This window comes from Myxocyprinus asiaticus, chromosome 10, assembly GCF_019703515.2.
Source record: "Myxocyprinus asiaticus isolate MX2 ecotype Aquarium Trade chromosome 10, UBuf_Myxa_2, whole genome shotgun sequence".
In the NCBI taxonomy this organism is placed as follows: domain Eukaryota; kingdom Metazoa; phylum Chordata; class Actinopteri; order Cypriniformes; family Catostomidae; genus Myxocyprinus; species Myxocyprinus asiaticus.
This window is the reverse complement of record NC_059353.1, coordinates 48,995,707-49,023,378: the sequence shown is the minus strand read 5'-3', so window position 1 is coordinate 49,023,378 and position 27,672 is coordinate 48,995,707. Positions and strand designations below refer to the sequence as shown.

At 36.7% G+C, this 27,672-nt stretch overlaps 1 protein-coding gene across 1 annotated transcript in view; it reads left to right on the top strand.

The window, feature by feature from the left end:
* LOC127447536 (protein TANC1-like) overlaps nt 1–27,672 on the top strand; it is a 257,213-nt gene that overhangs the window by 219,093 nt on the left and 10,448 nt on the right. The window contains exons 18-23 of the mRNA XM_051709485.1: nt 726–804; nt 23,007–23,140; nt 23,236–23,359; nt 23,659–23,834; nt 26,315–26,447; nt 27,111–27,202. Of these exons, the coding sequence (XP_051565445.1) occupies nt 726–804; nt 23,007–23,140; nt 23,236–23,359; nt 23,659–23,834; nt 26,315–26,447; nt 27,111–27,202 (738 nt within the window). The remainder of the gene's footprint in view (nt 1–725; nt 805–23,006; nt 23,141–23,235; nt 23,360–23,658; nt 23,835–26,314; nt 26,448–27,110; nt 27,203–27,672) is intronic.

Here is a 27,672-nt window from a genome sequence, read left to right as displayed (position 1 = left end):
CGTGTCTATACTTTTGAAAAAGTGAGTATTTTATCGTTTACACATTGGCTCCATTAACTTCCATTGTAAATGCATCACTGTAACCTCAGTTTTTGCTTCTTTTTTTTTTTTTAAAGAAAAGGAGGGACGAGTCAAAAAAAAAAAAAAATATATATATATATATATTTTTTTTTTTTTTTTTTTTTTTTTTGGTAATCAACATTATGACACAAATGCTGTCGATTGAGCTAAACTTGTATTGAATCCGAAATATTCCTTTAAAAAATGTTGTGGCAGTTTCCGCAAACAGTATTTTCAAAGTAAAAAGTTTATATTCTGTGATCAGAATTTACCCCTTCCAAAAGTAATAAGCCCCGTTTATTACACAGATATAATTTGCTACTAAGCACCTCAAACAAACTCTGAATATCTTTAATTTGATGCTACTAAACTGGCAAACTTTGGCAAATACAGTTCTTTGTATTCAAGTTTGTGGTTACTATGGTTTTACTACAAATAGCACGGTTAAACTAGGGTTAATGTAGTAAAACCAGGGTTTTTCGTAAATGCAAAAAACAAAACGAGTTTTTTTATATATGTATTTGTTGTACAAACCACACTGAAACTGTGACCCTAAAACCATTATACAAACTGAACCATGATAAATTTGTTGTATTGCCTTATAAAGTCTGTTGCCACTTTCTGTCATTAAGGCATGTCATTGACATGAGCGGGTGTTTTGACAGGTGCTGGAAGGCTTGTTGACGTTGAATAATGAACTGGCTGTACAGATTGATGCTCATGACACGCTGTGGGGTGAAACAGGTACATTCTGTTTTTATCCATTTTATTCTCTTTCTCCCCCAATATGTCTTTATTTCTGTTCCATTAGGACTCACAAGAACAGTTGTTAGTGATTACAGCTTTACAGAAAATTACTTTTCAACAACCCAAATATTTGGTGCTGTTTAGTCTAAGAGATTTCCTCTGGCATCTCAGAATGTTTTCTTCAGAATTGAACATCTCTTGGTTCATTGTTACATTCATCCTGTTGTCTGTTTTTGCCATTTTTGCATATCTTAAAGGACAGATTTTTTTCACTCATACTGCAGCTTTTCAAACCCCCAAAATATCCCTTTTTGTAAAACAGTAAGTTTGCAGTGATGTGTGGGTCGGGGCGGACTGGCTCGGGATTTTACATAGAAACTGGCTCAAAAGTTGTTGGGGGGGGGTCGCTGTCCTTTTCTGCATATCGCTGCCCCCTTCGGCATATCCCATTCTGCATAACGCGGCGGCCCATTTCAACTTATCACATCCCATTTGGCCACGTTTCGTGGCAGGCCCTTTGGGAAAAGTTCCAGTTCTCCTGATGGCCAGTCTGCCCCTGGTGTGGGTATTTGGGTATGATTTTCTGAATAAATAATTATCATAAATGAGAATTTTTTTCAAGATAAAGGGAAGAGCCAGGTGATATAGCTAAAAATAATGTCTATATTTTTCAGCCTTTTGATGATATTCAGTGTTGTGGCTCATCTTCAATTTTCACCATCCTAACGATGAGAATCACAAATGGTGCGCGTAATCCGTGGGCATCAGAGATGTGTTTTAAATCCACTTGATAACATAAAATGTGGGGAAAAAACAAAACTGAAAACAGTTAATATCTACCCATGTTGATAACCAACTGTCCAAACTAATAAAGGTACAAACCAGAATAAAAAAATTAATTGACATCTCAGTATATCCAAACAGTGACAACTTAGACATTCAATCAATCAAATGAAAAAAAATATTATATTTCAATCATCAATCATATTTCAAACATAATAAACGTAATATCAAAGTTAATAGTTAAGTTAATAGTTCAGCTAATAGTAGTGCTGTCATTCGATTAATATTTTTTAATCGTGATTAATCACATATTTTTTCGGAAGTTCATCTCAATGCATCGTATGATGAAATTTTACTCTATATACAGGTGCATCTCAATAAATTAGAATGTCATGGAAAAGTTCATTTATTTCAGTAATTCAACTCAAATTGTGAAACTCGTGTATTAAATAAATTCAATGCACACAGACTGAAGTAGCTTAAGTCTTTGGTTCTTTTAATTGTGATGATTTTGGCTCACATTTAACAAAAACCCACCAATTCACTATCTCAAAAAATTAGAATATGGTGACATGCCAATCAGCTAATCAACTCAAAACACCTGCAAAGGTTTCCTGAGCCTTCAAAATGGTCTCTCAGTTTGGTTCATTAGGCTACACAATCATGGGGAAGACTGCTGATCTGACAGTTGTCCAGAAGACAATCATTGACACCCTTCACAAGGAGGGTAAGCCACAAACATTCATTGCCAAAGAAGCTGGCTGTTCACAGAGTGCTGTATCCAAGCATGTTAACAGAAAGTTGAGTGGAAGGAAAAAGTGTGGAAGAAAAAGATGCACAACCAACCGAGAGAACCGCAGCCTTATGATTGTCAAGCAAAATCAATTCAAGAATTTGGGTGAACTTCACAAGGAATGGACTGAGGCTGGGGTCAAGGCATCAAGAGCCACCACACACAGACATGTCAAGGAATTTGGCTACAGTTGTTGTATTCCTCTTGTTAAGCCACTCCTGAACCACAGACAACGTCAGAGGCGTCTTACCTGGGCTAAGGAGAAGAAGAACTGGACTGTTGCCCAGTGGTCCAAAGTCCTCTTTTCAGATGAGAGCAAGTTTTGTATTTCATTTGGAAACCAAGGTCCTAGAGTCTGGAGGAAGGGTGGAGAAGCTCATAGCCCAAGTTGCTTGAAGTCCAGTGTTAAGTTTCCACAGTCTGTGATGATTTGGGGTGCAATGTCATCTGCTGGTGTTGGTCCATTGTGTTTTTTGAAAACCAAAGTCACTGCACCCGTTTACCAAGAAATTTAGGAGCACTTCATGCTTCCTTCTGCTGACCAGCTTTTTAAAGATGCTGATTTCATTTTCCAGCAGGATTTGGCACCTGCCCACACTGCCAAAAGCACCAAAAGTTGGTTAAATGACCATGGTGTTGGTGTGCTTGACTGGCCAGCAAACTCACCAGACCTGAACCCCATAGAGAATCTATGGGGTATTGTCAAGAGGAAAATGAGAAACAAGAGACCAAAAAATGCAGATGAGCTGAAGGCCACTGTCAAAGAAACCTGGGCTTCCATACCACCTCAGCAGTGCCACAAACTGATCACCTCCATGCCACGCCGAATTGAGGCAGTAATTAAAGCAAAAGGAGCCCCTACCAAGTACTGAATGCATATACAGTAAATGAACATACTTTCCAGAAGGCCAACAATTCACTAAAAATGTTTTTTTTTATTGGTCTTGTGATGTATTCTAATTTTTTGAGATAGTGAATTGGTGGGTTTTTGTTAAATGTGAGCCAAAATCATCACAATTAAAAGAACCAAAGACTTAAACTACTTCAGTCTGTGTGCATTGAATTTATTTAATACACGAGTTTCACAATTTGAGTTGAATTACTGAAATAAATGAACTTTTCCACGACATTCTAATTTATTGAGATGCACCTGTACATTTCTTTTGCTGTAAAAAATTTTTGTTCTTAGGAAAGAACACAAAACAATATGTAACAATAATGCTTTATTAACATTTTCCAAACAAAGCCTTAAACAGTATAAAGATAGAAATGCACTAAAATAGCACCAATTCAAGTAACATTAAACATTTCCCAATCATGCTTTATTAACAGTAGATATGTTAATCGTGATTAAGAAAAATGTATGCATTAAACTTTTTAAACCAATCGTATGCGTTAACGCATTAACTTTGACAGCTCTAGTTAACATATAGTTCATTTTTACAGTATTATTATTGAATCCAACAAAATCAATAAAATGGCTCCAACATTTATTATACTGTACATCTCTTGATATTTCTGTGTTTGCTATGAAATGACTCAAAAAGGTGAACCAGAGTTATGAATCAGTTCATTGAAATAGTTTGAACTGATTCACCGAAATGAATCAAACTTACCAACTCACAGGTCACGAGACAAGGAAGGATCATGAAACTATTCTAATGACACACTCTTCGTTGAAATCATTGCAATATTAACAATGTTGCTCAACTGCAGATAACCAGAAGAATCATTTATGTGTATTGTGAATATTCAACTCATCACCCTGCTCTAGAATGGGAAAAGACTTGTCTGCTGTAGACTAAGTGCCTTGTGTTGTGGCTAGAGTCACAAATCCATTAAGGTCAGACATGGCCATTTATCTCACTTAATTGCACATCCAGCAGTTTGACCTTCAGTGGCTTTATGTGCAAGCCACGGTGATGTAAAGAGAGAGAAACTGTGGTATTGTGAGAGTGCTGCCAGGTGTGGAGCACAACACGCGTGTGAATCGTTATAAGATTAAGGCTGATAACGTGACAAGAAGGTCATTTAGATTCAGAAAGAGATTGTGAATAGCCACTGATTGACCCTTTCAAAGAGGATAAAACATAAAAACCAAATCAGTGTTTGTATTTCAAAAACACAATGAATTCAATTGTTGGAGAGATAAGTTATAGCTGAGATAAATACAAGACCTTGAAGTAATAAAATGTATTATCTTTTTTTAAAGGCATTCTATGTTCTAAAGTGGTCATATCATATTATTATTATTTTTGTTTTATTTATTCCTTTGGTTCACTTATAATGGAAGTAAAGTGGTTTGCACCAAAATAGTCCTAATTTAGTTTTTACACCATTTCCACCCTCTCTCTGACCCTAAGAATTAAACAGGCCGTTTTTTTTTTGTTGTGATTTAAAGATTTTAATGGCCTCTTCAAGGCTGGCAGCAACAATCTGTGTGTGTGTGTGTGTGTGTGTGTGTGTGTGTGTGTATATATATATATATATATATATATATATATATATATATATATATATATATATATATATATATATACAGCTCTGGAAAAAATTAAGAGACCACTGCAAAATGGTCAGTTTCTCTGGATTGACTATTTATAGATATGTGTTTGAGTAAAATTAACATTGTTGTTTTATTCTATTAAATACTGACAACATTTCTTCCAAATTCCAAATAAAAATATTGTCATTTAGAGCATTTATTTGCAGAAAATGACAACTGGTCAAAATAACAAAAAAGATGCCGTTTTCAGACCTCGACTAATGCAAAGAAAACAAGTTCATATTCATTTTTAAACAACACAATACTAATGTTTTAACTTAGGAAGAGTTCAGAAATCAGTATTTGGTGGAATAACCCTGATTTTCAATCACAGCTTTCATGCGTCTTGGCATGCTCTCTGCCAGTCTTTCACATTGCTGTTGGGTGACTTTATGCCACTCCTGGTGCAAAAATCAAGCAGCTCAGCTTTGTTTGATGGCTTGTGGCCATCCATCTTCCTCTTGATCACATTCCAGAGGTTTTCAATGGGGGTTCAGGTCTGGAGATTGGGCTGGCCATGACAGGGTCTTGATCCGGTGGTCCTCCATCCACACATTGATTGACCTGTCTTTGTGGCATGGAGCATTGTCCTGCTGGAGAAACCAATCCTCAGAGTTGGGGAACATTGTCAGAGCAGAAGGAAGCACGTTTTCTTCCAAAGTAACCTTGTGCATGGCTTGATCCATGTGTCTTTCACAAAGACGAATCTGCCCGATTCCAGCCTTGCTGAAGCACCCCCAGTTCATCACCGATCCTCCACCTGGTCATCTAATGGTTAGACGGAGACCTGGAGAGGCCTTCAAGCCACAGTGTCTCGCACCCACTGTGAAATTTGGTGGAGGATCGTGATGATCTGGGGGTGCTTAAAATATTAGTTTACAAATTCAGTCATTGTTTACTCACCCCTGTGTTGTTATAACCCTATATGACTTTCTTTCTTTTTCTTAACACAAAGGGAGAAATTGCAAAAAAATCTTGTGCTCAGTGATGTCGTACAATGGCAGTTTATGGTGATTACTTCAAGCTTCAAAAGAACACAAAAGTATAATTCAGAAGTCTAATAAATTATTACTTGAGACTCATGATTGTTATGAAAGCATATGATTAGATTTGGTGAGAAACAAACCAAAATCGAATGTATTATTTAGTAGAAATATTCACTGACCGTTGATCTCCTGTGCGTGTTCATGAGAGCAACAGTTCACGCAGCCCCCTGACGACATTGGGGCGTTCAAGCGAAAACTCGTTTTGTTTATCTAAAAACAGGTCCTCCACAGCGATAGTGACAACAGAACACAACACAACTGCACACAAAACAGAGAACAGAACTTACTAAACATGCCTGAAGAGTTTGTAGTTGAAGAATTGATGCATTTCTATGCCCAGCCTTATTTTTTTTAATGGAGTACTCAGAACTCAAACAGAAACATAGAGGAGGCTACAGGCAGCCACAGTCATACCGTGTCCTAACCTGACGACAAATGATACGCGATAAAAGGTATATTTTCTGCGGTAATCAGAGTTTTTGTCCAAACCGGCAGTGACAAGTGACGGTCCATTCTATCGATCGCTTGTTTTCTATTTTCAGCATTGCGTGGGTAACCCCATAAGTTCTGTTTTTCTGTTTTGTGTGCAGCTGTGTTGTGTTCTGTTGTCACTATCACTGTGGCTGACCTGTTTTTAGATAAACAAAATTAGTTTTCACTTGAACGCCCCAATTTCACGAGGGGGCTGCGTGAACTGTTGCTCTCGTGCCCTATCATGAACGCACACAAGAGATCAACGGTCAGTGAACATTTTCACTAAATAATACATTAGATTTCAGTTTGTTTCTCACCAAACCTTATCGTATGCTTTCATAACAATCATGAGTCTCATGGAATAATTTATTAGACTTCTGAATTCTACTTTTGTGTTCTTTTGAAGCTTGAAGAGGTGGTCACCATAAACTGTCATTGTATGACATCACTGAGCACAAGATTTTTTCAAAATTTCTCCCTTTGTGTTCAGAAAAACAAAGAAAGTCATATAGAGTTATAACAACACAGGGTTGAGTAAACAATGACTGAATTTTTATTTTTGGGTGAACTATCCCTTTAAATATGTGTGATCACACATTTGATGTAAGAAAATACGGAGCATTTTCGCACTTTAGTTCCAATAAATATTCCTTTTTTCTCTGGGACGGAAGTTTAGAGTTCTGAAAGTTACAGTATGTTTTCATAGCACAGTGAACATTTCATTCCTCTTGATATTCTACATAATTCCACAAAATTAATATTTATTTTGCCTACTCGGACAGAAATACATGCATATTTCAGCTTCATTTTAACTGTTTGTGCGTTTACTCTGTGAGAGTAAACGGACTACAGGAGGAGGTTTAAACTCTACAACAATGATATTTGCATTTGCAGTGAGAGGACAGAGCAATACTGAACAGATGTTAAACCAATAAAAGCGTTAAACCAGCAGAGCAGTTTCCCCAGGCAGCCATTCTCCTCAGATAACCACATTCACTGCAAGACACTCAGAAACATGGGTTTCTTTAGGTGTACAGTACATCAAAACATGTTTTTTTTCTTATTATTTATATATATTTTTTAAATAACACAAATAGACCATTAAGCCATTTTTTAATTTTTTTTGTGTTTTTTTTTTTTTGTGTTATATTTAAAGGTCATTATCCTCCTGAGGCCCAGCAATTCATTTTTGTGTAGGACATTTGTTATTGAAGTTTTTGTACAGTGGTAAATCTTGGGGTATTATCAGAGGACTCACTGGGCTTTTCAGAGATACCAAATGTTTGAGAGTTTGGCCATGAAAGCTTCCTCCTCTTGCTCTATAAATATGGATTGAAATGTATCACGGATTTTTCCCCTTTTTCTCCCAATTTGGAATGCCCAATTCCCAGTGCGCTTTTAAGTCCTTGTGGTGGTGTAGTGATTCGCCTCAATCCGGGTGGCGGAGGACAAATCCCATTTGCCTCCGCGTCCGAGACCATCAACCTGCGCATCTTATCACGTGGCTTGTTGAGCGCGTTGTCACGGAGACATAGCGCGTGTGGAGGCTTCACGCCATCCACCGCGGCAACCACGCTCAACTCACCACGCACCCCACCGAGAACGAACCACATTATAGCGACCACGAGGAGGTTACCCCATGTGACTCTCACCTCCCTAGCAACCGGGCCAATTTGGTTGCTTAGGAGACCTGGCTGGAGTCACTCAGCACGCCCTGGGATTCGAACTAGCGAACTCCAGGGGTGGTAGCCAGCGTATTTTACCACTGAGCTACCCAGGCCCCCCATTAAGCCATTTTTAAATGAACCACACTGAATTAAAACAGACAAAAATATGTAACTTAATAAATACATTTTCATTGCGCCCACATCTAGATAAAAATCTATACATTTTGTTAGACAGAATGACTGCTTCAGTTACCATTACTGTCATTGTATGGGAAAAGATGCAATAAAAGTGAATGGTGACTGAGACTAACATTCTGCCTTACATTTTCTCTGGTATTCCACGGGGAAAAATAAGTCATACACATTTGGAAGAGCATAAGGGTGATTAAATGTTGACAGATTTAACATTCTGGGGTGAACTATCCACTTAAAGGAATGTTCTTTAATAATATTCTTTTAAGTTAACCCAGCACGTTTTTTCTTTTTTTCATATTACATTTATCATATTTGATACTTTAGGTCATTATCCTCCTGAGGCCCAGCAATTCATTTTTGTGTAGGACATTTGTTATTGAAGTTTTTGTACAGTGGTAAATCTTGGGGTATTATCAGAGGACTCTCTGGGCTTTTCAGAGATACCAAATGTTTGAGAGTTTGGCCATGAAAACTTCCTCTTCTTGCTCTATAAATATGGATTGAAATGTATCATTGAATAAAATATTCTTTTTTTCAATAGACCATTTTTATCATATGTATTTAATGCACCAAACACTATTTTTACATTTAAAAAGGGGAAACTGAAAAACTTTTTTCACTCTGTCTCAGGAACTTATGGTAAGATGACATCATAATAGCTTGTAATGAAAATACACAGAAATATAAGTTCATACTTTATATATTATAAAATGTATATATCAGAATTTGCAAAGCTCTGTGATTGTTTTTGTGGTGTGAATGAATGTAATGTAATAGTGATTGAGAGATATTCCTCAAAAGCCTGTTTTATCATATATGGGGGGTTTCAATAAAATAATATTCCAAATTTTAACCAAACACAAGTTGCTTATATTCAGCAAATACTCATTTTAAAATATCAGTAACAATGTAATTATTACTGTCACTTTTACTTTATTAAAATAAGCTGTCATTTATCCCAACATAAGTCACGCTGCCATTTTAAATAGATCGATATAAACATTGAAACCACTTTTTTTTCCCCACAAATAACCACTAGATGTTGCCATAAACATGTGAAACTTACATACCATGGGTTGTTTGGCTCAAACAGAGAGTGAAACAGGAGCCGTCAAATGTTGTATATCATATTTGATACATGGCTTTACAGGGTTAATACAATTTAAGTTCAATCGACGGTATTTGTGGCATAATGTTGATTACCTTAAAAATGTATTTCAACTCGTCCCCAGAAAAAAAAATCTGTTACAGTGTTACATTTAGAAACTTACAATGGAAGTGAATGGGGCCAATCCATAAACAGTAACATAACTGTTTCAAAAGTATAGCCACAAGACGTAAACAATATGTGTGTTTACATGATTTTAGTGTGATAAAATCGCTTACTAACATATGCAATTTTACAACTTTGTCGCTGTAACCCCTGTAATCCCGTAAAAATGACGATTTAAACAATTTAACAGCTCAAATAATGCACAAGTTTTAACAGAAGAATTAATGTCAGTGCTTTTATAAAATTAAATGAATTAAAACTAAATTATCATTCAGTGTTACCATTCAACATGAAATGCGATTGTTGATATAGTGAAAATCAGTGTTGGGTAAATTACTTAAAAATAGTAATCCACTAAAAATATCTGATTATTTCTCCAAAATTGTAATCAGATTACTTTATTAATTACTTCATTGATCACATTACTAATTACTTTTAAGTTACTTTCTAAAACACTTTTCCGCTCAATAAATTCAAAACAATGTCTATGTTCTTTCTTGTTCATTAATCGTACACTCAGCACCGCATATTTATCTTCACAATGACTCATTACGTGGCCATAATTCATGTATTCTACGTAAATAATATATTAAACATATTATGTACTTAAAAGTAATTAAATTAGTCAGTAACTGTAATCTGATTACTAAAATTTTAAATGTAATGCATAACACTACTTTTTTGGCTAAAAAGTAATTAGATTATAGTAACTAATTACTTTGTAATTGGATTACACCCAACACTGGTAATAGCTACAGTGTAACAAAGTTTCGGCATCTTTTGGCGATAAACAAGAAACATGGATGCCAGAAGTTTAACCTTTTTGTTGTTAGCTATTTCAGACATATTAGCGACTGCAGACATTAATTAAAATTATTATTAAAATGATATCAACAGAGATGGCGTGTTTTGTTCATGCTTGTTAAGTGTGCTCTCTCTGGACCATAATGGGTTGATGACACTCCGGGAGGAAAAACGAGACATTTTTTTAAATTATTTTGTATAATTGTAGTAATATTGCACTTTATTTATTTATTTATTTATCTATTTATTTATTTTGATTTGTTTCAATCTCAACTGAAAAACGACAAGGCAGTGAATGGGCAGAAAATAATTTTAAAATAATTTTATTTTATTGAAATTTATTCCATTTCTGGATGAAAGTTTTTGGCGGCTTAAATTCCGGTGCGTCCCTTTTAACAACTAGTTTTTTTTGGATTTAATGCAAATTAAATGCAATAAATTTACCACAACATTTAAATAAAAATAAATCAGTGTTACAGTGAGACACTTACAATGGAAGTGAATAATGCCAATCTGTAAACATTAAAATACTCACTGTTTCAAAAGTATAGACACAAGACATAAACAGTATGTGTTAACAACATTTTAGTGTGATAAAATCCCTTACTAATCTTTTCGGTGTAAAGTTTCTTGCCATGACGACGTAACACAGCTAACCCTGAAACAACCGTAAAAATTACAATATTAACAACTTTGCTGCTCAAATAATACAAACGTTTTAACAGAAGAATGAAGTGCTTTTATAGTTATAAGCTTTACATGTGTCCCTTTAAACCCATAAAAATTGTCCGTTGTAAGTGCCTCATTGACCCCGTTTACATACACTTAAGAAAGCGGTTTATTTCAGGGTTTTTGCAGATAGTGGCGTTCTGAAACGGCATGTAAACAAGAACGCGGGTTTCCTTATGCCACTTAAGGGATTCAATGAAAGTGGTTTAACACACATAGGTTTCTCCCGGAGAGCGCGGCTTATCTGGCTATGTAAACACACAAGCGACATTTTCACAGGTTTTTGAAGAGTGCACATGTGCGTGAACAGACCGGGGTAGCACACATCATCGGATGTAGCCGAACAAGAAGTAAACAAATCAGAAAGGCTTCAACATTTCCCGGAGTACAGTAGGGAAAGCACATACACAATAAACTATACTCATTTATAAACACCAGTGTAAACTATCGACTGTCCTTTACCTCCACGTATATGCGCTTGTACATTGGGGGAATACCGGCGTTTCACGTATGTCGCTTATACAGTATATGTATACAGGAACGCAGCTTTCTCTCAATAAGCCACATTCTCGCAATATGCTGCTTTCTGGTGTCCATGTAAACGTACTCGCTGTAACCTCCATTTTTGTTTTTAAATAAAAGGAGGGAGGAGCTTAAATTCATTTTTGTGGTAGTAAACATTATGCCACAAATGCTATCGATTAAGCTTAACTTGAACTGGAACTTGTTCCTTTAAGCTGGGATAGGAGAAAATATTTTAACATTTCAAAAATTGCCCACTTCACCTTTAAGTCCAGGAACAAATCTCTGTGAATGGACCTGTGCGGTCCAGCTAACAAATAGAGCTCAGATGTAGGTCAGTCTCATTAGCAGCCTTTCAACTGATCTGCAAACCTCTGCCAAGACCTCCAGATATCTCTCTCTCTCTTGTGTTATCACTCTCAAGCGCTCTGGTTTTATCTGGACTCAGCTGATGCATTATAAAAAGCTTTGGGGATAAAAATGTTTTCTCCTTTTTTTTCTCAGTAAACTTTGGCTGTTTGTTAGGCTTTTGTTTTCTTGTTACATAATTGCATTTCTACATTGTGAACTGTTGAAAGTCTCACTGAATGCCCTTTGTGCATTGAAATGTATGGTCGATTTTATTCCACTGATTGCTTAGTGCTTTTGAATTTTAATTTGAGTTACTGAATTACATTACTTACATTTCTTAGAATAATTGTAGCTTAACTGGCATCTAAGGGTGGGTGGTATGACCATACAATGATCTTATATAATTTTTTTTTTTTTACTGCCAATCTAGGCTTCGAACATGCGAAATGGACAGGAAAGGATGTCACACTCAAGGGCTTCTGTTTTAAAAAAATAATAAATCTTTGCCTTGCCTCCAGAGAATTATTCATTCCTTTTCTAAGTTCTCAGGATACAGAGTTAATTCGAAGCTTTGGCTCTGACAGTGTACTGCCCGGTAACAGCTTTCCAGCCAGGCGCCTTCCAATGGCCCAAAGAGGGCATTAAGTATTTGGCCATTTTATTCCCAGCAAATGTGTGTGATTTAGTTAGCGTAATGTTGACCCCTTAATAAAAAGGTTTTCGAGCAATGTGGGCAGGTGGGCTTCATTACATGTATCGACGATTGGGAAGTTTAATGTTAATAAAATAAATTATATTCCAAAATTCAACTACCTGCCGCAGTCTCTCTCTATAGATGTCCCCCTCTCTTATTTCAAGCAGTTTGATAGCTTAGCGAAGTCCTTCATTTGGAATGGTAAACGCCCCTGATTACATTTCAGTAAGCTGCATAGGCCGATTGACAAAGGTGGGCTAGGCCTACACAAGATTTTGTTTTATTGTTATGCATTCGGTCTCAGACATTTGGCTCATTGGTCGCTTCCACCTGAGAGAGCCCCTCCCTGGTTTTGTATTGAACAGGAAGTTCTTGCCCCTATTTCGCCATTGCAAAGCCTTTCTATCAGACTAACCGGAGAAGTTAAGTTGCACCCTGTTATCCCGCATTTCTACTCGGTATGGACAAAAGTGTCCAGAGTGTTTAATTCAGACAAGTCCCCTTTTTCTGCACAGAGTGGATTGTGAGGGAGGCTAATACACTCGGTGACCTATATGAGAGTAGTGTGTTGACATCCTTTGAAAATATGGTTCAACATTTTGGGATTCCCAGATCTCAGTTCTTTAGGTATTTACAGATGCGCCACCTGCTCTGTACTGTTTTTGGGAGTAGCATACACCCCCCTAAAGCAGCAGATACTCTGGGAGTGGTGATTACTGCTTTTGGAAAAGGTCATGAGGCATCAGTGTATTACTCCCTGCTAATTCAGAGTCTGGGGGACGGAGCTTCAACTTCGCTAAGAGATTATGGGAGAGAGATTTAAACTTGGTATTGGAGGAGGGAGTGTGGGCTAAGATTCTAAAAAAATATCAAGTCTGCATCTAGAGATGCAAGGGTGCGTCTGATGCAATTCAAGATTTTACATCGATTCTATTGGACCCCCTCTAGATTGTATAGACTTGGTCTTTAAGACACACCCACCTGCTGGTGATGCCAATCAGAAGATGGAGACACAACCCATGTTTTTGGTGGTGTGTTAAGATCCAAGAATTTTGGTTGAAGGTTCAGAGTTTTATGTGTGATGTGTTGGGCACTCAAATGTCATTTTGCCCCAGACTCTGTATCTTAGGCGATGGAGCGGTCATTAATATAGGGGATAAGTACAAAAAAAAATTGGGTTCTAGCCAGTGTCATGATTGGTAGGCAGGTTATCCTTAGGGGATGGAAGTCGGCTGGAGCGCCCTCATTTCAGGTGTGGTACACGGAGATGGGCAGGGTAGCGGCATTTGAGGAGATGGCATGTAGAGGGCTAGGCAACTGGGTTTTGTACAACAGGAAATGGGGCAACTATTTAGCCTTTTTGGAAGGCTCTCGGGGAGGGGTAGCGGAGAGAGACTAGTGGCTTTGGATGTGTGTGTTGCAACTTTTTTGTTTTTTGCTTTTGAAAGTATGCTTTTTATGTTCTTTTTATGTTTCAAAGTATTTTCTGTTGTTTTATTGTCTATTTGTGTGTCTTTGTCGGTTGGCTTTTGACCACTGAGGTGCCTATTTGTTTTGGGTGGGGGGTGGGGGGGTTAATGTTCGAGTGTAAAAGTTATGATTTCATGCATTTTCTGTTGTGTCTATTTGATTTGCTGCATGGAATCAATCAAAATTGTTAATAACAAAAAAATTATAAATCTTAACATAAATCAAAATGTATCAAATATATAGTTTCCTGTAACAATAAAAACATGCTGCTTTGAAATATGAATTCTTTCTATAAAGCCAAGGGGTCAGTGTGTCACGTTTCATTCTCGTCATACAAATTCGCAGGTCAGAATTCATCAAATGTAAAACTTCAGCCGCACTGTGAGAACAGTGTCAACGGTGCTTGAGGTTTTTCAGTATAACAGCAACAAATATACATTAAAAAACTGTAATATAAAAACATAATCTAAGGCAAAATAAAACAACTACAGTGTAGATTAATACTGATTCGATGCACTCTGAGAAGTCAAACACTTTTCTTTTTCTTGTCAATGTTGCTGTTTGATTAAAATTCACAGCAAGACACAAGCGCTCTATGCAGCATGCGCAGAAATACAGTCCGCATGTGAGCATTTGAGAGCAGCCGGCTTACTAGTCAATCAGCATGTGGGTATTGTCGGTAATTTTAACATCGGTGGCTATTAAAATTAAAATGCTGAACTAAGCAGAGTTTCCGTGGCACCCTTAGTCAGTCATGGCACCCAGTTTGGGAACCACTGGTTTAGGGTTAGGTTTAGGACAGGGGTCGGCAATCTATTGGCACGCGGAGGGGTAATCACTGGCACGCCAGCAACGGTTAGAGAGAAGTAGACCTTTTTATTTATATAAATTCCGCACATGCATTCCAATCTACATCTTGATGTAATCCTCATGATCACACAGTGTGTTTTCATCAGCTGAATGGGAAACTAAACAAAAAGTAAAAATGTGACGAGACTGCAGTATACCCAACAGACTCGTGCAGCACATGCAAGCCATTCACGCATCATGAGCCGGCAGCGCTTCACTTTCGGTTAATCGCACGAGTAAACACGCCCGCTTTGCTTCGTTCAGGCTGCGCGGATGACAGCCTACATTCTGTGTTTCATTTGTTCCTTTTTGCTTTCAGAACAACATGTGATGTAATAAGGAAAACACTACTATTAATCCTTGAGATTTCCAACCCATCATACAGGTACACCCACCTTAAACCATGGTCACACTCAAAACTACATTAAACGATTAAAAGAGAAAACAGAAACCCACATCGTGGGGTTCAAAAGTCTATGCAAAATATAAATAAACCTGGAAATAAAGTTTTAGGCTTTTGCCTATGCGATTCACCGAAAAGGGCTAATAGTTGATCAGCTTGTGATGTGCAAATAGCTTGCACATGCAGTGCGAGTCTCATCACACTTTAATACTCTTTAGTCTACAGTTCAGCTGATGAAAACATGCGGAAGGATTACATCAAGAATGCAGGTGTGAAAAACTTATATATAAATACATATACATACATATACATTTCGACTCAGTCATTGACCAGGAAAATAAAAAATGTCACTCCATGTCAAAAAGGTTGCCGACCCCTGGTTTAGGGTTTAAGGTTAACCCTTAAATACATACCTTGGGTCTTTAGAGAACTGGGACCTCATTCCACCCCTGTACCTCATCAATTTATTTGAGTTGTGCCCACATCTCTTTAGTATTCCTCAATCTATCACTTATAAATAGTGTTACACAAAAAAAATATATATATTATATATATATATATATATATATATATATATATATATATAATGGTTTAAGTGCCAAAAGTGTATAGGGTCTCTAGAGACCCAAGGTATTGTTGGGTTTTGTGCAATATATGCATATTATACATGTTATTTCTTACTCAAGGTGGCGCTGATGTTTCAGTGATTGATTTGATTTACATTTGACATTGCTATCTGACGAAGTAACAACATTGAAGTAAACTGTAGCAAGTTTAACACATGAACAGTATTATATGACTATTGTCATTTAGGTGTACCACAGAAATAATGTAAGTTGTGCATCTATTTAGACTCAAAAAGTGCCTGAAGAAATACACATAAAATACACATAAGTTACACACATTACACATGTAGATTATGTGTTATGTGTAGCTCAATATGTGTTTGACAGCCAGTTGCATCTCGTTGTTGGGCCTCATGTATTCAGATAGAAGACAAAGGCAGGCCTAACACAGTCGTAAAAACATAACTCAAGCCCCCACCTTCCAAGTCGTAAATTATACTGATACAAATCGCGCCAAAATCAAACAAAGGGAGTCCAAAACAGACTACAGATCCATGAAGCCTTGCTCACTAAAGGATCGAACTCTCAACTCCTATTGGATGAGGCACACAACAGAACGTCCCTCAAACATGACATCATCAGGAGTTCAAATAATTCTGAAATGCTTCCAGAATTCGCTTCCAGACGTAGCTCTTCGCTGCTCTCCGGTGCAACCTCATGGCACAAAGAAGTAACGTCCGACTTGAAACTGTAGCCATACAATCTCCATCTCGCTGGACGAGTTGAGATTACTCTGTGTTCAACCGAACACTCTAATGGATCCGAAGGAGACCGCTGAGCAATTTGCATCTTCATCCGTTGGCCTACAGAAGTGAAGAGATTAAAGATTTCTCTTCCATCTTCAATCAAGTCGACATTTCTGAGTTCTCCGCCAGCCCGCCGAGAATCAACAGCCGTACCGCCCGCTGACAATCAACAGCCATACCGCCCGCCGACAGAGCGAGGAAACGGCCTCCTGTCATCACCCGAGCCTCAAGGAACCGGGTCAAAGTTAAAGGACGGAAGAACACACATTCTACCTGTGTCCTCATGCGATTCAAGTAAGAGGTTACGTCTGGGCAGAGATAGAATATTATAGTGTGTTATTCTTGTGTTTCAAGGTTTTTTGCTTGTACAGTTTACGGACCGCCATGTCCACTCATTATTAATACTCAGGGTATTAATTATCACAAATTTGTTTTGCTGTATTGTGGTCCAACCAAATTGGATTGTGCAATTTCGCCATCGCGGGTGAGACAGGTAAACTGAGTTCATCCATTAAAGAGTCAAATAACGCAGGACTTTTACGAGCCCCACTCGTAAAACCGCGTCTCTGAGTGATGAACACAGCTGCTTTCTCTCGCACTATCGCAAAATCAGCTTTAGGGCCGTCACTTAATCATCTCTCTCTCTCTCTCTCTCACTAACCACACTGACACACACACACACACACACACACACTGTCACACACACACACCTTATGTGTTATAGGATTATTTTTATTTTCATATCTAATCATATCACTGTTTAGTTTGTAGTTGTAAGTCGGAAGTTTATTGACTGCATTGTATTAATTATTAATTATTACTGCATAAATAAACTTTGTTTATATTACAAAGAGAAGTGTTTTGGTTTGTTTTGCATACACCTGTGTCATGCTGACGGGATGTCAGTGCTCGGATTCAAACCTTCATTCATTGTTTTTTTCCCGAAAATCGATATTCTTAGAAAACAATCTAATACTGAGACTGTTTTAATATTTGGTTATTAGTCCCTGATTCCAGGGTGGTGCCCCGTCAATGTTAATCCTTATTAATATTCAATTGATTTTTGATAATTGATAATTATCTTTGATTGAATTTGAATGATCAATAAGGTAGTGTAATGTTTCATCGATGTTAACAATTAACGATTATCTTTGATAATTGTTGATTTAAAGGATTAAAAAAAAACTAACGTTGATTCTCATCAATGTTCTATTGATTTTAATAATTAGTAATTATCTTTGATAATTATTAATTATTGCTAATAACCAAACTTGCTCCTAAACGTAGCACACTACATTTACTGGAGTCCCATGAGAGGTTTAATGAGTTAGATCCAATTAATTAATTTAAATATTAGTTAATAACTACAGAAATAATTATTAATTATTTCTGATAGTAACACTGATCTAAACAACCAGTAAAGCCCTACATCGTGAAATTTCAGTGCGGAAATAATGAATCCTGTTCTTGATTTGTCCTGATTTGTTGCATTATCTCTTTAATTTATGAAAAATGAAAATATTGTCTTGAAAATATATAAAAAAATAAATTAAATTAAACTATTGGGGCATTTTGTAGATCCATATTTGATAGATATAAGTGCCTGGTCTCTAAAGACCCGAATATGTAAGAGTGTTTGGAAAATTACCATGCATTTAAGGGTCAACTGTGTAACTACAGATGTAATTAAATGCAGGTATTTTAAATGTTAATACAATGCAGTGACACATATGCACATAATAAGTACATTGTATCAAATGTTTAAGTACATAGTAGTTAAAGACATAAAAAAATAAGCACAATTCAGAATATATTCTTTGAAATCAAGTCTTAATATCTTACACATTCTTGCTTCTCGAGTCAGTTTATCTTGTTGTATGATTGCATTACAATATACTGTAAGTATGCTGTAATAGAGTAGAAAGATATTGTTGTACAGCAATGAGATACACATGGACCTGGATATGTTTTGGGGAGTTTCAGACTTCTGTAGAGCTGAGGGAAAAGTTCATTGAGTGCAAGCGCTGTCTCTTTTCTCCGGTTGTTAATTTGTTGAGATGTTTCTGGGCCTGTGCAGACTCAGTTCTGGCTTGTTTCTGTCCTGTTTATTTGTGGAGCAGCAAACAAAATGCGTGTATGAGCGAACAGGACATGACTGGGATTAAAGATCATGCCACTGCCAATAAACATGGAGAGGAGAGATAAATCGATTTGCTTTTTGTTGTTTATGGCCCTCAATAGTTTGAGAGCAATGTATATACTGTAATATGAACATTTTGATTTACACATGTTTATTGTATTCTTATCCAAACTGAGCCCTGGCTGATGATGCTGGGATTGTTGGTGATTTGAATGGAGGTCTGCTGTTGCAACAATTGCATATTTGATCTGAAAACATAAGGGGCGAACTCTGGGGCGAAATCGCTTAACTAAAGTAAGTGGCTCACTGAAGTTGTCCGGATCAATTAAATTATTAAAGATGCGATTTACACAAATCAGTGACTTCTACGATAAACATGTTTTCAATTACTGAATTCAAGGCCATTTTGATATTTTTCGGAGGCTTAAATTAAAAAATGTCATGTGGTGTAACCATCTAGATCTAGTAAAATTTTTTACAAAATAATATATTTAATTCTAAAAAAGAAAAGAGGAAATGTGGCAAGAGCTTTCCAGAATAATCTATAATTATTTCTTTACAAAAAATAAGCAATGAAATTTTGTTTTAAAGTATTATTATTGGAAAAACTTTTGTCCATCAAATCAAAGTCTATATATATATATATATATAAATTATCTGATATTTTGTCATTTGGGTGAAAAGACAAAAAATAATTGTTTAGGTCAATTGGAGTAACCATGAGAAAATGTTTGTATCTTTTTACTAAAAAATGTGTAATATAAAAATAAAATAAAAAAAACACTTGAAAAATGTGTTTGAATTTTTTTTAAATTAATGATTAAGTTGTGTACGCTCTCGGGTATTCATTCTCGAGTATTCAAGCTACAAGATATGCATTTTAATACCTTTTGCTTGATGGTAACACCATATGACGTTAAATCAATTTTTTTTTTTACATAAAATGCTAAAAATGGTTTTCAAACATTTATGAAACCAAACTGAACACAAACATTACATTTCTAGTAGGGATCAGGCGATATGTTTATCTCATGATTCGGTTCGATATACGATATGAGGCTCACGATTCGATATAATCTCGAATCGATATAATAACACTTAAAATACTTTAATTTAATACTTTAATTTTCTGAAAATGCACATTATAATTTCTCAAAATAAAGTTCTTTAATATATAATATAAATGCTCAAAGTTTAAATAATATGAGTTGCTCATATACCTTTCTCTATAGGAAAATATATCTAACAAATAATCTTTCAAAAATAGTGGGGTGAATTCAGGCTGATCAGGTGCAGAACAAGGAATAAAACTGAACGAAACCTGTCCTGAAAAAAGTATGTGAAATTGTGTATTTATTTTTTAATCATTTGTTTGTCATCATTGTTATAATCAAAATGTAACTTTGTAAAAATACAGAAATTCTACACTATATTAATTCATATTATATCATGAAATTGTATATATAATAATGATATGAGCATTCACTGTTTGAAATAATGTGTACAATATACAAGTAAAAACATTGAGTTTACATTCTTTTGTATAAAAAAACACTAAAAAGGTTAATGTCACTTTAAGAGTTCAATGAGTGGCTCACAGTGTTCCAGTTCAGCGAACATCAACGAGAATCTCTTGGTTTCTTTAGCGCATCCATGCTGTGTGAGATTAAAATTAATGTTTCTTTTTACTTTTTTATCTGACTGTAAAAAACATAAAGGATATTAAGACACATTATTCAATGCGAGTGGAGTCGCCTTACCTTTGATGCACACACATTACACGGAGGAAACAATCTTTTATTTATTTTCTTTCCTTTTTCTCCCAATTTGGAATGCCCAATTCCCAATGTGCTTTTAAGTCCTCGTGGTCGCGTAGTGATTCGCCTCAGTCCGGGTGGTGGAGGACGAATCCCAGTTGCCTCCACGTCTGAGATCGTCAACCCGCGCATCTTATCACGTGGCTTGTTGAGCGCGTTGCCACGGAGACATATGGAGGCTTCACGCCATCCACCGCAGCATCCACGCTCAACTCACCACGCGTCCCACCGAGAACGAACCACATTATAGCAACCACGAGGAGGTTACCCCATGTGACTCTACCCTCCCTAGCAACCGGACCAATTTGGTTGCTTAGGAGACCTAGCTGGAGTCACTCAGCACGCCCTGGGATTCGAACTAGCGAACTCCTGGCGTGGTAGTCAGCGTCTTTACCACTGAGCTATCCAGGCCCCTATGGAGGAAACAATCTTAATTTCAAGCACTTTTCATCAAAACAAGGCGATTTTCAAGGTATTCCAGTTCTTATATTTCTAAAAGCAAAATTCAAGCACTTCAAGGACCTTGTGTGAACCCTGTAAACAGTGTAGAAAAAAGTGCAGTAGTGGTAAAATCAAGCGATAGAGAGATTGTGATGTTTGACGGGTCATTTCATTTATGATCACATGGACAGAAAACAATGTTGCAATTTTCTAAATATCGAGTTATGCCACAATATGGGTCGTTTGCGATATATCGAAATTCGATCCCTAATTCTAGGGTCTTGATGTGTGTTTTAAATTAGATTTTTAAAAGGTTTCTAATTTTTTGCACCTCAAATCTTATCACAAATTAACGCCACAATGTTAAATAAGTCCAATCGAGGCACGAGTTCATCCATCAGATCTTAATTAACAGACAGCGGCTTTAAATGCTTTTTAACCGGGTGCAGAGAGCAAACATTTTTGCGTTGCCATTTCCTCCAACAGCTAAAGATAAAATATATCATTATATAGTTGTTTCCACAACTTAAAAAATATATATTCATATATATAGAGAGAGAGAGAGATGCAGACTACTGTAAATTTATAACATAATTCTTTATTATATTACCCTGTCATTAATAATAAAAATAAAAAAACATCTAGATACATTTTCTAGATTTTTGCAGCTAAATAAGGATGAAATGCATTATCACCGTCTGTAAAAAGTGTCCATTCCATTGTGTGACACGCCTTAAAAGTCATGGCAACAAATGACCTCTCGTGGCTTATTGCTATAGTTTGTGTATTAACCCCTTATACTCTGGTGCATTTTTGGGCTGCTGCCCGCAGTTGTTCTCACTCATTTTTTAAAAGCTCACCATTCACACATACATTGGACAAATTGCAAAAACTTGGTCTCATTTTTCAGAGAACTGTCAGAAGTATCATTAGAAAGCTGAGATCCTCCCCTTTGCGATGATATCAAACATTTTATCATCTAAAGTCTAAAACATATTTTCTGAAGTTTTGTTTGCATGCTTTTCCTTCTGGATGGCATATTTTGTTCTGGACATTTAAGTTATAACATTAGATTATTCAGAGAACTGCCTAAGGTAAAAGCAGATATAAACTATTTAGCTATTTAGGGCTTACAGCAGCAGTTATTGGAGCATAAAAGAGACGTTTGTATTTGATGACTTACAGAAATCATATTTCACTTTGTGATTCTTTTGAAAATCTTTTGAACTGTGGTATTAGGGCAACAAAATTAAAAGACTGTACAGTCACATTCCTGATCATTAGTGCTTTCATTTAATATATGATTGTCTATTTATGTGCTATGCTATTTTATATGACTTTTATTTTCATATAAATATTTCTACCCCATTACATCTAGGGGGCACTAATTTTCAACACGAATGTTTTGAGACCTTATTTTGATATTTTAAGTAACATAAATGCAGAAGTGAAAAGTTCACATTCTAAGCTTTCCAATGATACCTCGTATGCCTGACTTATGTATTCAGAGTACACTTTTTTAGCAATATAGCGCCCCCCTTTGTTTAAGGGGTTACGTTTCTTCAACTCCTCAGAATGTTTAAACAATGCATTTGTAGCGAGAGCAGCGTTCTGCGTCCATTATTTGATTGTAATCTTGAGTGGTGTGTAGTCGCAGTGTTTTTAAGAAATCACACATGCAAAGCTCTGATAGGTAGACAAAATATATCGCCAAAAAACATATTTAAGAGCATGCTTGACATGCACCTCTATTTGTTTAATATTCAGTAAAAACATTGTGTTTAACATTGTGTGAAAACAAAAGAATGCATGTGTACTTCTCTTTCCTCAGCTCTAACAGCGGCGGCAGGACGGGGGAAGATGGAAGTGTGCAGCTTCCTGTTAGAGCAGGGGGTGCAGGTTCAGCAGGTGAACAGACGAGGAGCATGTGCGCTCTACTGCGCAGTACGACAGGGACACTGGCAGGTGAGATGCTCCAAAACACCTGAGAAACTTACACAAACAACCACAAACAATAGTTGCACCTCAGTCCAGGTGTTGATGAAGAAACTCTGTCTCAGATTGCAGATCTGCTGTTGCAGCACGGTTCAGATGTGAATGTAAGTGACAAACAAGGTCGCACACTGTTGATGGTCGCCGCATGTGAAGGCCATCTGAGCACCACTGACTTCCTTTTGTCTAAAGGTGAGTGACGTTCTCACATCCTCTGTGAAAGTGAGATGATTCGTTTAAAAGAATTCGCTCATAAGAGTCATTCGTTTATGAATCAGACTACACCGGTCGAGCTGCATGTTTGTTGTTGCATGCAACCAATGAGGACATCACAATAGAAGTCTGTTTGTCTATTTTGTATAAGAACTGGTTCTTGGCTCCCAATTAATGCTTCATAAAGCAATTTTAGAAACGTATGCAAGTCATTATTGAAGTGTCAAGTTTCCAGTAAGGTTTCACTAGTTCAAATAAATATCTTCTGCATTTCTCAGGTGCCTCTTTAACGTCGGTGGATAAGGAGGGGTTAACTCCTCTCAGCTGGGCGTGTTTGAAAGGACACAAGAATGTTGTTCAGTTTTTGGTGGAGAAGGGTGCGGTTATTGACCACTTGGACAAGAATGGACGCACTCCACTCGACCTGGCTGCTTTCTACGGAGACGCAGACATTGTAAGTGAATATTTGTTATGATGCAATGAAGACGAGCCTCTATACTAGTTTTTTTAATATGAGATGCTTATGCAATAGATCAGAAGTGAAGTGAGAATGAATTATTTTAATTTCAGTTGAGATACAGTGGCTGGCAGACAGTATAGTAATTTAATTTTAAGGGTGTAGAATGAAGTTAAATGGAAATGAATGCAATTCCTATAACTGCTGTAATTTGTATTTCCTGTCGGTACGAATTACCTATAAGCATGATATCATACATGTTTACAGAGAAAATAGATTACAGTAATAATGCTATAAATGTCATCTACTGTATATAAATTAGTTAGGGTCCAACACTGAAAGTGAAGATGCCCTATCGTTCTTCTAAGGATTATTATTATTATTATTATTATTCTTTTAAAAGTTTTGGGTGCTTTTGGGGCACTTAACATGGTTAAAAACTCTTTTGCACACACATCAGAGTTGTCAGCCATTAGGCCTGGGCAAAAGTTCACCCATGGGCATGTACGGTGGGCTCTCTAGCCACCTTTAACATGGGTGTGTAACGGGCGCTCTTTTTCACCTACAGTCTCCAAACTTAGTACATATATTGTTCTCATCAAGCTGTACAACTTTCATAATTACAGTCATTAGCTCCGCCCAACAGAAAGTTGGCCATTTGGGATTTTTTTTAAAATTGCAGGCTCTGAACTTTTAAATACTCCTCCTAGGGAATTCATGTGACTGTCACCAAACTTAGGCAACATTATGCCAAGACATTGACGATGCTAAATTGTGAACAGATTTTTGATATATGGAACGGTGTTGCCATGACGAGGCAATAAATTATGGCAAAAAAATGGAAAACAGGAAGTGTCTCATATCTTCTGTGTGCATTGCGTGATTTAGATCAAAATCGAGCTGTATGTTTGGTAATGGGGGCTGATCACATGGATGTGGCTATTGTGGATCACGGTCATAGCGCCACCAACTGGCAGCAGGAAGTGTGGCATTAACAGCAGACTTTAAAATAGTTCTCTTATATTTACCTGAATCGCTTCAAAATAGTTTAGAATAATGTCAAGATGCTGCTGATGTAAAATTGTGAAGGGATTCTTGATATCTTAAATAGTGTTGTCATGGCAATGGATCAAATTACATGTTGTAGTGTATTCAGGTGTATTTGACATACTCAGCAACATGTTTAATCATGCTTATGACATGAATGTGGCTATGATGGGTCACTGTCATAGCACCTCCAGCTGACAACAATAGATGTGGCACTATGAACAGACTTTGAAAAAACATTCACCACTTTTACATCAAATTTACTCAGACTAGTGCCAGATGTATTAATGTAAGAGGATTCTTTTTTATTATTATTTATTTATTTTTATTTTTTATCAAATCCCTTGAACAAACCTCAGTACTCAAGTGGGTGATAGAGTTCACTTCAGTCTGTCAAGTGTTCTTATTCAGGTAAGTTACTGTAATTATTCTGGCTTCACCTTACTTGCTCAGACATTTTCACTTCAAACTGTTGTTCACGGGACACTGTCATAGTTATCACGTCTGCTCTATTAGACACAATTGACCCACAGCATCTGTTGGTGGATATTAACTTTTTTTAACAAAGAAATTGTGCAAACTCTGATTGCAAACGGCTGTTTTTAATTTCCACAGTGCAGTTGCTGTGACAGATATGAGGTCAAATATAATCTAACAAAGATCTTATAATATCAAGACCATAATATACGATATAACGAGAGGAACAGGACCCGTCTCCGGCACCACAGCACATGAACTACTGTTTGTGAAAGGAAAAGTGAATAAAAATAATGTCGTACTTCTAAAATTATGTCTTTGCATTTATTTTGACTGCAGTTAATAATATTGTTCAATCGAAAACAGCTTTTATTAAGTTGTGATATGGAATATGATCATATTGAAGTAAAATATTATTTATTTACTGTATGTGGGTAAATATTTAAGCAGTTAAGTACCCAAATTCTTAGGCTTTAGAAGTGTGTTAAAAATGTGAGGATGTTTATTCATCAACCTGTTACATGTCCGACATAATCACACAGGCTCACCGAGTTTAAACTTGTTTTCATGATATTTCAGAAAAGAACCCACATAATTTCTTCACTGTAAACCACAGATATTCCTTTATAATAACTTTTATTAACATTAACAGACATTATTACATTCTATTACGCTTTAATAAGATTATTAAAACTGCAGCGCTGCCTATTTCCACCATTGAAATCTGCAGCTCGAAAGAACCTGGAAGAGAGGTTTCCTGCGGTGTGACGTCAGAGTAATTTCATCTCTAGCGCCCCTTGTGGCGACGTTCAGAATGACACATGCACAAAGTACAAAATCAAGCTTGCATGCCTAGAAGCGTTTGCATTCACGTACTTGCGTAGAGTATGTTTCAGCCTCAAATGAATTAGTCTGAGAGTAGCAGTAAGCGTTGCGATGTGTTGTTTTTGCAGGTACATTATCTGGTTGAGAAGGGAGCCGTGATTGAACACGTGGATTACAGTGGGATGAGACCTCTGGATCGAGCCATCGGCTGCAGAAACACATCAGTGGTTTTGACCTTACTCAAGAAAGGAGCTAAACTAGGTGAGATTGGCATCTGTACTAGGACTGGGCCATATTGGCAAAAAAAAAAAAAAGAACCGTAGCCTTTTAGCCTTTTGATGATATTTGATACATTTGCATTCTTTTTTTAAAATTAATTATTATTATTAAAACAAGGATGAACTAGTCTAATGACATGAAATGTAACGGCAAAATAAAAAGTGCTTATTGGAGCTGTGGTGCTGAAGGTTACACAAGGAGACCCGGGTTCGAATCTTGCTTAGGTCATGTCCTAATCCAGTTCCCCCTATCTTTCCACACTTTTCTATAATGTCTTGTGCCCTCTTAAAAAAATAAAAATAATTCACATGGTTTTATTTTGCATTGCCAACAAAATCACTGTGAATATACTGTGAATATTCAATATATCACCAAGTTCTCACCTTCATCTTATTTCGGTGTGTTCTTTCTTTCTCTTTGCATGCCTTTTTCTGTGCTGTTATTTTTTTTTTTTACTCTTTTCTCTCTTTTAACTGCTTTCACTAAAACCCTCACAAGGCTACAGAACGTCTCCTTATGATCGAACAGGTACACTCTTTAGGTAACTTTATTTCACGACAATCGCATACCTTTACTAAGCTTTGTTTTTAAAGATAAGTTTGACATAACTGGGACCACCTCTCTTTTTCCCTCTCTGTATTTAAGGTAACGCTGCCTGGGCGATGGCGACATCCAAACCAGATATCCTGATTATCCTCCTACAGAAACTCATGGAGGAAGGCAATCTGCTTTATAAGGTTGGTACAAAGGTTAAAGTTCAAGGTCATACGATATGTCAACATCTGGCGTTACCTTCACCCATAAAATTACTACATTAAAAACTGTTCCTTTAATTGTTTTCAAATGAAACAGTTTCTCACTGTAACCTCGATTTGTCCTTTTTTTTTAAAGAAAAGGAGGGATGAGTCGAAATTATTTTTTGTGGTAATCAACATTATGCCACAAATGCTGTCGATTGAGCTTAACTTGTATTGAACCCGGAATATTCCTTTAACTGTGATCGGCTGATATTGATCCGATTGCTGTTAAGCGATATCTAAGGTTTCTCTAAGGTTTTGTTAAGGTTAAGTAACGCAAATCACTAATAGCTGAGCATTTGGGAGAGGATGTCGCAGTGCCAATAATTGACTCTTCACTAAGCCCCCTAATCCTTATCAAGTGTTGCCTCGCCGCCATTACTCTGACAAGCGTTTATCCTTTTTACAAT